At 57.0% G+C, this 11,548-nt stretch overlaps 1 protein-coding gene across 2 annotated transcripts in view; it reads left to right on the forward strand.

The window, feature by feature from the left end:
* The first annotated feature begins 232 nt into the window (after positions 1 to 232).
* Positions 233 to 11,548, forward strand: part of DFFB (DNA fragmentation factor subunit beta) — a 16,538-nt gene continuing 5,222 nt past the window's right edge. For both annotated transcript variants that reach the window (XM_012807263.2, XM_023515221.1), the window contains exons 1-6: positions 233 to 566; positions 1,702 to 1,828; positions 4,622 to 4,810; positions 5,709 to 5,788; positions 7,879 to 8,049; positions 10,275 to 10,375. In XM_012807263.2, the coding sequence (XP_012662717.1) occupies positions 453 to 566; positions 1,702 to 1,828; positions 4,622 to 4,810; positions 5,709 to 5,788; positions 7,879 to 8,049; positions 10,275 to 10,375 (782 nt within the window). In that variant the 5' untranslated portion in view covers positions 233 to 452. The remainder of the gene's footprint in view (positions 567 to 1,701; positions 1,829 to 4,621; positions 4,811 to 5,708; positions 5,789 to 7,878; positions 8,050 to 10,274; positions 10,376 to 11,548) is intronic.

Below are 11,548 nucleotides of genomic sequence, written 5' to 3' on the forward strand. Positions count from 1 at the left end.
AGCAGCCCCGGCCGCCTCCGCCCATCGCCCGGGCCTCAGCCGCTGCTCTCATGACAACCAAGCCCAGCTCCGGGCCTGGAGCCTCCGCGCGTGCGCGACCCCGCCCAGACGCTGCAGCGCCTGCGCACAACGAGAGATCTCCGCTTCTCTGGCCCTCCGGGTAATGCAGTTTCCGGGGCCGACGGCTGCGCGGAAGACTACGCCGCGGCTTTGCTTCCCTGGGTCTTCTGGGTAATAAAGTTTCCGAGGGGCAGCGCCTGCGTACGAGCCCTCGTCGACCCTCCGCTTTCTCAAAGGACCTCGTTGGTAATGTAGTTTCTGGGCTCGGCGTCTGCCCTGTGCAACCCCTGCAGACCCCTCTTCTGCAGATTCCCGCGGCCCGTGCAGACCCCTGCAGCCCAGACGAAGGTTGCCAGAGCTGCTGGCACGCAGGTGCCTGAAGGACTTCTGCAATGCTCCAGAAACCCAAGACCGTGAAGCTGCGGGCCCTGCGCAGCCCGAGGAAGTTCGGGGTGGCAGGCAGGAGCTGCCAGGAGGTGCTGCGCAAGGGATGTCTCCGGTTCCAGGTAGGCCGGGCCGCGGGGGGCTTCGGAGGGTTGGGGAAAGGGGCGGCTGCGGGGCGGCGCAGCGGGAGCCCCCGGGAGCCGTTTTCACGTGCCGTCCGCCGCTGGGCAGCAGGCCCCCCGAGCACCGGCCCCTCGCCGAGAGGGGTTCAGAGCGCGGGGGGGCGGAGAGACTCTGGACACCGCCTGGTCTCTGCTGACCTTCCGTGTCGGGCAGCTCTGCACCGAGCCAGGAGCCCTTGGCGTGTCAGGCGCTAGTGGGCCCCGTGCTCCTGGAGACAGCCGTTGCGCCTCTGCCAGCCTCCCTTCTCTCCCCTTTTGTAAAGGGGTTGGGCAGGGTGGTCTCCAAATCCCTCTGGGGATTTCAGTCATCACTCTTTTTCTCATTGTGTTTGTTTTCTTAGACCAGTACTAGGCTTAGGTGTGTGTGCGCGTGTAGGTCGGGGGTGGTGGTGGTGGTGAGTTGCCATAAAAATGCCTAAAATTTCAGATAGGGCCATTGGAGATGAGAGAAAAAAAAAACAACCGAAAACTGGCCAACGTGGAGTAATAGGGAACCAGACCTCAGCAAATTAATAGTGCTCTGTGCCAGCCACGCTTTTGCGCCCAGAGGCAGTGAGTTTTCAACGAGATGCTCTCCTGGGTGAACCAGGGCGCGTCCTGGAGCTGTCAGCTCACTGATGTGAGATGTTCACAAGCTTAGTGGAAGCAGTTAGGCATCACTTTTGGAAACAGGCTTGTATTTTTAAAAAGTCCGTGGCTGGGCATGGTGGTGGGCCTGTAGACTCAGCTATTGAGGAGGTTGAAGCAGGAGGATTGCAGAGGCCAGGAGTTCAAGACCAGGCTCGGCAACATAGTGAGACACACCTCTCAAAAAAAAAAAAAAATCTGTGTAGTGACTCCTTCAGCAAATGGTTCCCCCTTGGTATACATTTTATGTGACCGTTCATATTTTAGAACTGCCTACAGTCAGCTGTCCTTGTTTTGACGTATTGGGTGCTAGGGTAGCATATACTTCCTGAGCCGAATTCTTTACACCTAGCTCCTTCTGATTGTTTGTGAGGCCTGTGGATGAAAAACTTTGTTTTGCTCCCTGGAGAGTGGCTACCTGAGACCTTTCCTTCCTCTGTCCCCGCAGCTCCCTGTGCACAGCTCCCGGTTGTGTCTTTACGAGGACGGCACAGAGCTAACGGAAGACTACTTCCCTAGCGTCCCTGACAATGCTGAGCTGGTGCTGCTCACCTCGGGCCAGACCTGGCAGGGTTGTAAGTGGCAAGGACCTTGGAGGTGGGCAGGAAAGCTGGCACACTGGGTTTCGGGGAGGGAAGGGGACCCCCTTACTCTATGCACAGGTCTCAAGAAGGAGGCATGGAAGTGGCCAAGTCCTTAGACCTCTTGTTCATAAGCCCAGTTGTTCAGTCAGTTGCCTTTTTAAAATGTTTTTTTTAGAAGAAAGCAGGGACACTTTCATCACCCTGGATTTGGCAGAGGATTCTTAAATGTGATACCAAAAGCATGAGCAACAAATGAAAAACACAGATAAGTTAGACTTGGTCAAAATTAAAAACTTTTGTGCTTCAAAGGACACCATGAAAAAGATGAAAAGACAACCCACAGAATGGGAGGAAATGTTTGCCGATCATGTATATGATGAGGAACTTGTATCAGAATATTTAAAGAGCTCCTATAATTTTTTGTTTGTTTGTTTGAGACAGAATCTCACTTGGTCACCCTCTGTAGAGTACTGTGGTGTCTTAGCTCACAGCAACCTCAAACTCTTGGGTTCAAGTGATCCTCTTGCCTCAACCTCCTAAGTAGCTGGGATTACAGGTGTCTGCCACAATGCCCGGCTAAGAGGGTCTCACTCTTGCTCAGGCTGGTCTCAAACTTGTGAGCTCAGGCAATCCACCTGCCTTGGCCTCCCAAGTGCTGGGAATACAGACATGAACCACCGTGCCCAGCATAGCTCTTATAATTTGACTAGCCACAGTGGCTCATGCCTGCAGTTGCATGAGCATGCCTGTAATGGGAAGGTCACTTGAGGCTAGGAGTTTGAGACCATGCTAGGCAATACAGCAAGACTCCATGTCTGCAATAAAACAAAACAAACTGGGTGGCCCCTGTGGCTCAGTGAGTAGGGCACCAGCCCCATATACTGAGGGTGGTGGGTTCAAACCTGGCCACTCAGGCTGCAGCAACAACAAAAGCTGCAACAACAAAAAAAATAGCCTGGCGTTGTGGCAGATGCCCGTAGTCCCAGCTACTCGGGAGGCTGAGGCAAGAGAATCATCCAAGCCCAAGAGCTGGAGGTTGCTGTGAGCTGTGATGCCATGGCACTCTACCAAGGGTGACAGGGTGAGACTCTGTCTCTAAAAAAAAAAAAAAAGAAGGACAGTGCCTGTGGCTCAAAGGAGTAGGGTGCTGGCCCCATATACCGCAGGTGGCGGATTCGAACCCAGCTCCGGCCAAAAATTGCAAACAAAACAAAACAAATTAGCCCGGTGTGGTGGCATATGCTTGTAGTCCAAGCTATTCAGGAGGCTGGGCAGGATGGCTTGAGCCCAAGAGATTGAGGTTACAGTGAGCTAGGGTTGTGCCACTGCCCTCTAGCCTGGATGACAGAGTAAGACCCTTTTTCTTAAAAAAAAAAATTCTTGTGACTTAATGGTAAAAGAAAAAACCCATTTTTAAATGTTCAATAAACAACTGAAAAGATATTCAGTATATTTAGTCATCAAGGAAATCAAAACCACAAGGGGATATACCTCCATACCCACTAGAACAATGAGGAGATTTAGGGACAACATGGAGAAATTGGAACAAGACACCCCCCCCCACCCCCCCGGTAAAACGGGGCAGCCATTGTAGAAAACAGTCTGGCGGTTCCTCACACAATTGAACAGAATCACCACGTGACCCCGCAATTCCACTCCGAGGTATATACCCAAGAAGAATGAGAGCACATGTCCACACAAAACCTTATACAGGAGTATTTATAGTAGCTATTCATAACAGTCAAAAGGTGGAGACCCGAATCTCCACGATGGACGAGCAGATGATCAGCGGGTGGTGGGTGTGCACGACAGAAGGGCACCAGGAATTGCATTCTGTGACCAGGAAAAGGGATTGTGTTTGGAAACACGCTAAGTGAAAGAAGCCAGTCGCCAAAGACCACATGCAGTGTGATCCCCTTCGTAGGAAACGTCCAGAGCCGTCTACAGAGACAGAAAGTAGATGGGTGGCTGTTCAGGGCTGGTGGTGGGAGAGGAAGAGGAATCGGTATTTAAAGTGTACAAAGTTTCTAACTGAGGTGGTGAAAATGTTCTAAAATTGGCTGTGGAGATGGTGGTACAACTCTGAACACACCCATTAAATTATGCCCTTTAAATTGCAGGCACGGGAATTTTATTTCAATAAAGCTATTTGGAAAAGAGAAACTCCCAGACTGTTTTTCAGGGGATGTGCCGTTTTTCCCTTTCCACGAGACATACAGAACCCGGTCCCCACACCCTCGCTGGCTCTCAGCATCGCTGTGTCATTCTGACTGGCGTGTGGTGACATCTCAATGTGGTCTTTTTTTTTTTTTTTGAGATAGAGCCTCAAGCTGTCCCCCTGGGTAGAATGCCGTGGCATCACAGCTCACAGCAACCTCCAACTCCTGGGCTCAAGCGAGTCTCCTGCCTCCGCCTCCCAAGTAGCTGGGACCACAGGCGCCCGCCACAACGCCCGGCTATTTTTTGGTTGCAGCCATCATTGTTGTTTGGCGGGCCTGGGCTGGGGATTCGAACCCGCCACCTTAGGTGTACGTGGCTGGCGCCTTAGCCGGTTGAGCTATAGGCGCCGAGCCCACATGTTCGGTTTCTAAAGCACATCTTCACCCTGTGGTGACAGGTGGTCACTGGCTGATGGTGTCAGGACAGGGATGAGGGCCCGGGAATGCCTTGAGTCTGAGTCCAGCAGTCCCTGGAGATGTGGGCAGAGACTCTTCTTGTGGCTGGGGGCAGCTTGTGTCTTCCACTGGGCTGTACACCTTTCTATTTGACCCCTGTTGGCTGCAGATGTGAGTGACATCGGTCACTTCCTCCGTGTGTTTCATGAGCCCCATGCGGAGGTCATCCGGGCCGCCCGACAGCTGCTGTCTGGTGAGCAGGCTCCGCTGAGGCAGAAGCTGCTGGCCGACCTCCTGCACAACGTCAGCCAGAACATCTCAGCCGAGACCCGGGCAGAGGACCCGCCATGGTTTGAAGGTGTGTTGGAGGTGTCTCTGGGCCAGCTGGGGCTAGCAGGGGAGGCCTTCCTTGCAACCGGAGGTACCAGAAGTCAGATTCTATTTCAGGTCTGAGGTCCCCCCAGCGCAGGGCTCATCTGGCTTCTCAGGGTAGGGGTTCTGAATAAAAGGTGCTCATGGGAACCTGCCCCATGGGAACCTTGCGGGGAAGATATACAGCAAGAGCTCAGGTGGTGGGTGAAAGTTTGGGGCAGCCCTCTCATGGGCCTTTTTCTTAACTGCAACATGACATTCACCATCTCAGCCACTCTTCAGGGTCTGGCTCAGTGGCTTGGTGCACAGTCACACTGCTGTGAATCGTCATCACTGTCTGTCTCCGGAACTTGTCACCTTTTCATTCTGAAACCACTGAACACTGGCTCCCCCTGCCCACCACCCCTGGTGACCCCATTCTACTGCCCGTCTCTGTGGTCTGTTGACCCTGAGACCTCCCAGAGTCGAGGCCTGCAGCATTTGTCCTTCTGGAATGGGTCCTGAGTTCATCCCTGTCTAGCAGGTATCGGAGTCCTTCCCTCTTCAGGCTGAAGAAGGCGTGGTCTGCTCACACCACATTTTCTAGAGATGACTCTGGGGTAGCCTTCCCCTTTACGGTGGGCTGCGGTCAACCCTGAGAGACTGAAACCCTCTTGGGAAAGGGACTTGAGGGCCAGCCAAGCCACAGCCCTCGGTGGTGCTTGAGGTGCTTCCAAACACACACACACTGAACAGAGACAGGGCGCCTCACTCTTGGAAGGCTTGTCGTAATGGCAATCTGACCGACGTGTGGGGTCCCACTTGGCCCCGGCCAGGCGGGGCACAGACCTAGAAGCCCCTGGCCTGCCCCGTGGACTCTGGGCATCTGCTTTTTCTCCCTGCAGGCTTGGAGTCCCGGTTTCGGAGTAAACGTAGCTACCTGAGGTACAGCTGTGAGAGCCGGATCCGGACCTACCTGAGAGAGGTGAGTGTGTCAGGGCCGGGTGCCACAGGCTCGGGGCTGAGCCGCATCAGAGCCGGGTGCAGAGCCCGGTGCCGCAGGCTTAGGGCAGGCAGGTGGCCCGGCCGCCATGCCTGTGCTTGCTCTGACAGCTCAGTGGGCACACCGTGTACTGAGAGAAGCGCTAGCACTGGCTTACTGCTTCGCTGCCTCCTGCAGGTGACAGCAGGGCGTTTGTGTCTTCCCCGTGTCTGGCTGCCCTTTGGGGTTGCCACCGCCCACCAGAACCAGGCTCCTCTTCCTTCTGTATGTAGTAGGCCAGCCTTGCACATCTTCATGTCCTGGGTAGCTCGATTTTGACAGGTGCTTATCTAGCCTCTGAGAAGAAACAGAAGGCTCGGGGTGGTGTTTGCCGCACTAAATGTATTTTGGAGGCACTTTGAGTGAGTGCTAGTCTGAGCTCTGACCTCTTAAATATACCAGCCCCTTCCTTCTGGGGAGGTGTCAGACACACACAGATGCAGGGTTAAGTGTGAAATTCCAGCAGAATCTGCTGTTCACCTTCCAGGAGAAATCAGTCCTCAGTCCAGTGCCCCAATGTGACCTCTGTTCTGCCTCCTTTCATCAGAGAAATAGGCTCAGATGACCAGTGAGGAGCCGAGTGGAGAGTGGGGCCTGCCTGTGGGCAGTGGAGAAGTGTCCCTGTCCCCAGGTGTGTTGACATGGGGACCTTGGGCCCCCCACTGCATTGGGCTCTGTGCCATTCCCTTCAGATACTTTTGGACAGGACTAGAGAGAGGAGGGATGGTGTCCTGGTGGGCAAACGCCAGCCAGCAGGAGTGGAGGGAGCAGGCGGCAGGGCGAGGCCGGGGGCTTTGGCTCTGGAGGGAGCAGGCGGCAGGGCGAGGCCGGGGGCTTTGGCTCTGGAGGGAGCAGGCGGCAGGGGAGGCCGGGGGCTTTGGCTCTGGAGGTAGCAGGCGGCAGGGTGAGGCCGGGGGCTTTGGCTCTGTTTTCTGCAGGGTGCTATCTTGTACTTTGCGGGTGGCAGGAAGTTCTGAGGATGCTCTACACCCTGCCACGTATCTTGAGCCAAATTTTGATTTTCGTGGTGAAAACTGGACATAGTGTGTGCTTGGAAGCTGGTGCTCAGTAGGCACCTTGGGGGCGGGTGGTAAGGGCCTGCCGGTCCCACCTGGTTCCCACCCCTGGCCTGGCCTGCCTTGGGGGTTCTCCAGGATGTTAGTCACATACTCTGCTGTGGCACCACTGTCCTGCCATCATCCTGCATTGGCCAGCTGTGGCCCCCGTGGGGAGGGTGAGCACACCCGGCCTCACCTGTTCTGGCTCATGGGGAAGGGGATGCCCAGAGCTTGACTTCATCATTTGTCCAGCTGTGATCAGAGTTGGCAGGTGCTGGCAGAGGTCTGAGGGGCCTGACGGCCAACCCTGTAGGCAACGGTTACCACTTCCAGCTCCTTGGCCTGCAGACCCCCTCTCCCTCCCTCCCTTCCCAAAGGTGGGGCGAGCTCTGCCTTTATCTGTCTGCCACATCTGAAGGTGGGTTTCCTTGTTACACATGTGACACGTCACGCCACGCTGTGCCACAGCGCACTGTTAGCATGTGGGGGGCACTGTGGGGCTGGGCCTGCGTGTCCTGCCCTGACATTGCCCCATGTGGTTGTGTCCCTGTGTCTACCCCGCTCTATGGTACAGCCGCCGATGTTCTGCCAACTCTGCTGTTTAGCATCTCATCAGGGTCTTGTACTGTCTCTGCCCCCTGAATTCCCTCACCTGGCTCACCGCAGGTGTCCTGACTCATCTCCATACTATTTCTGCCAGGTGTAATGGGTTTCGGCTCTTCTGTCCCCCCACTCACCTGGCCACAGTGAGACAGCTGCCGCCACAGACCTCACCTTCTCTAATTCTGCTGCAACCTGGGGGCTATATTGTGGTTCTTTCCATGTCATGGACTCAGAGCAGTTCCCGGGGGAGAGGCAGCCGGGCAGAGTGTCTGTGACCAGAGGGGCAGGGTCTTAGCCCTGCAGCTGAGGGGGTGGGGGCCCAGTGCTGGCTTCAGGGCTCTCATCAGGCCCCGGTGCTCCCTGTCTCCTCAGGTGAACTCTTCTGCCTCCTCGGTGGGTGCAGAGGCCCAGGAGGAGTACGCGCGGATCCTGGGTGCCATGTGTGAGAAGCTCAAGTCCGTGCAGTACAACGGCAGCTACTTTGACAGGGGCGCAAAGGCCAGCAGCCGCCTTTGTACACCGGAAGGCTGGTTCTCCTGCCAGGTGAGCTGTGTCCTTTACCCTGGAACCACCCGTTGGCCTAGGGCCAGGTGGGTGAGGATGCTCAGCCCTTGTCCTGCCTGGGCAGAGCCTGGTGAGGAGGTGCAGCCGCCACATTCTGAGTGAGGGAAGGACAGCTGCAGCTGTGGTTCTCAGGCCTCAAGCACCCGCGAGTTCTGGGAAGCTTGTACAGGCGGCTAGGCTGCGCCAGGGCTCCTGTGTCTGGGGTCTGGGCTGCTCCAGGGCTCCTGTGTCTGGGGTCTGGGCCATGCCCAGGGCTCCTGTGTCTGGGGTCTGGGCCGTGCCCAGGGCTCCTGTGTCTGGGGTCTGGGCCGTGCCCAGGGCTCCTGTGTCTGGAGTCTGGGCTGTACCCAGGGTTCCTGTGCCAGGGTTTGGGCTGTGCCAGGGCTCCTGTGTCTGGGTCTGGGCTGTGCCAGGGCTCCTGTGTCTGGGGTCTAGGCCGTGCCCAGGGTTCCTGTGTCTGGGGTCTGGTCTGCACCTTAGGTCTGCTTGGGTTGGCACACGGGTCACTGCTGCAGGGCAGCTGAAACTGCACTCACTGGTTTCTTATGGCTCTGGAGCTGGTTTTGGTGTCTGGGGTGTGGAGAGACCTTCTTGCTTCTCTCGTGAAGGTGGTGGGAGAGCAAACAGCCTCCCAGGTCTCATCTTACAAGGGCACTGACCCCATCGGGGGCCACCCTTATGATCTCAGCACCTCTCAAAGGACCCCTCCTCCTAACACCATCACCATAGGGTGTAGGATTTGAACATGTGAATTCTGGGGGACACATTCAGACCATGGCAATGGGACCTGAGAATCTGTATTCCCACACATCCTGCCCTGGGACCTTACTTGGAGAACCACCTATCTGGGCAGGGAGGGGCAGCTGCAGAGACCTGTGTGTTTCCATTTTGTGTAGAGGGGCAGCAGCACTCACGGGGGGCTGATGGCAGGAGGACAGTCCAGGGGCTCCCGGAAAGTGATTCTGTCCCCTGGTTGAGCTTTCTAGCTGATGGGGAGTTCGGGTATCTCAGGAATTGTGGCTACATGTGACATTCTGGGCACTAGTTACCCTTGACTGCCGTGTGGGTAGCAGTGGTTACACAGGCTGACACCCAGGATCTGGCCAGGCTCCCTGCACATGTGGACAGATGTAGGAACACGTCATGTGCAGCTGCCATCACCTCTGGGGCCCGGGGCCGAGTGTCCAGAGGCTGGATGGAAGCAGTGACCTCTGCGAGGATGGGTGGAGGCCCCCAAGGGCCATGCTGCCTTCTGGCTGCCTGCCTGGACCCCTTCTGTGCTGTTAGGTGTGTCCCAGGGTCTGGTGAGTCTCCAGATCCTGCCCCAGTGTGAAGAGGGACTAGAGGACACCTCTCACCTCTTACATGCTGCAGTAGCTTTCTGGAATCATCCCCCACTGTCACCACTAAGAGGTTCTGGTAGCAGGGGCAGGTGTGGCCTCTTGTAGCTTGTTGCTGGGCAGATTCGTCCATGGGTGAGGGACTCTGACCAGAACAGTACTTCTTGTGAACTTGGCATTCAGACCTTCAGATGAGCTTGCATGAACACCCCCTGTACCAGGCACTGTGTGAGGTCATCCCTGACCTTGGGGAGGTGCCAGCGTCGTGGAAGGTGAAAGGGATGTGAACAGGCAGGGGTAGGGAGCACAGCTAGTGTGCTGGGGACCATGGGCCAGTCAGGAGGGGCCCTGGGAGGAGGCTAAGCTTTGGTGTGGGGGTGGGCCCCATACTGCAGCAAGAAGCTGTGGGTCTTTGGCGTGCTGGAGTACAGGGTGCAGCTGAGAGCCGTGCCACTCAGCTTACATTCCACAGATGTCCACGAGAGAATGAGTGTGCCACATGACCAGGGTGCTGGCGGCAGGGGAAACAGCAGTGGCCATGGTGCCCTGGCAGAGTGGCCCAGCCTCTGTGTTGGGACTGTAGGGAAATGTCGGGAAGCCTTGGAGCACACGGGTCATCACTCACCACCAGCTGGCCCTGTCCCGGGCATGTCTGCGCCTTCCCAGCCTCCACTTGCCACGCGGTGGGGATGCCAGTGAGGGATCACAGGGGCATGAGGGCTGGAGATCACAGGTCTGTAAACTGTTAGTCAGGACCAATTCCTGCAGGGCCTGTGTCTCTGTAAGACTGTCTGACTTGGCAGCAGTGGAGGCAGCAAATGACAGACTCCCTTCCTGGTCTCCCCTTTGTCTCTCGGCCCTCAGGGACCTTTTGACATGGACAACTGCTTGTCAAGACACTCCATCAACCCCTACGGGAACAGAGAGAGCAGGGTCCTCTTCAGCACCTGGAACCTGGATCACATGTGAGTGTGTTCTCCCAAGGTTCAGGGGCCTGGCCCATGTCTGAGTGTGCTCTCCTGGGGCTCGGGGGCCTGACCCACGTCTGAGGGTGCTCTCCTGGGGCTCGGGGACCTGACCCGCGTCTGAGGGTGCTCTCCCATGGCTCGGGGACCTGGCCCACGTCTGAGTGTGCTCTCCCGGGGCTCGGGGACCTGGCCCACGTCTGAGTGTGCTCTCCCAGGGCTCAGGGACCTGACCCACGTCTGAGTGTGCTCTCCCGGGGCTCGGGGACCTGACCCACGTCTGAGTGTGCTCTCCTGGGGCTTGGGGACCTGACCCACGTCTGAGTGTGCTCTCCCGGGGCTCAGGGGCCTGACCCACGTCTGAGTGTGCTCTCTCGGGGCTCAGGGATCTGACCTATGTCTGAGTGTGCTCTCAGGGCTCTGGGACCTGACCCATGTCTGAGGGTGCTCTCCCAGGGTTTGGGGGCCTGGCCTAGGTCTGAGTGTGCTCTCCTGAGGATTGGGGACTTGGTCCACGCGTGAGTGTTCTCTCATCAGCTAGGGCACCCCGTTCAGGGACCTGGCCCACTGTAAGTGTGTTCTCTCTGGGGCTCAGGGCTCAGGCTGGAGGAGCACTGGTGCTGGGATCCTGTCCCTACCTTGCTTACAGCCAGGCAAGGGACCCTGGTGGCCGAGGTGTGGGTGCATACTGTGTTTGGAACTTTCCTAACTCTGCCCTAGGAGCTGTGTAACCTTGGTGGATTTTAATCTCTAGCCTTTAGCCGTGACAAATGTAAACGAGAGCATTCCAGCTTTCAGCTTTTTAGTGCAGTCTGTGAGTCCCAGTGAATTACTGAATCTGAGGGTGGCCTTGGGAACGCTATGTACCCCATAGTGGGTGTCAGAGTGAGGGGTCCCCAGTGGTCTAGTCAGGGGCTGTGGCCTAGGCGGTCCTTGTACCTCTCACTTGTCTGGGTGGCCTCCTGCTGCTGTGTGTCTGCACTCAGCCCCTTCTCCCCACACGTCCTCTGTGTCTGCACTCAGCCTCCTCAGCGGGGACGGCCCCCTCCCCACACGTCCTCTGTGTCCGCACTCAGCCCCCTCAGCGGGGACGGCCCCCTCCCCACACGTCCTCTGTGTCCGCACTCAGCCCCCTCAGCGGGGACGGCCCCCTCCCCACACGTCCTCTGTGTC

Source organism: Otolemur garnettii, unplaced genomic scaffold (genome assembly GCF_000181295.1).
Source record: "Otolemur garnettii isolate 467f Iridium unplaced genomic scaffold, OtoGar3 scaffold00067, whole genome shotgun sequence".
NCBI classification, from domain to species: Eukaryota; Metazoa; Chordata; class Mammalia; order Primates; family Galagidae; genus Otolemur; species Otolemur garnettii.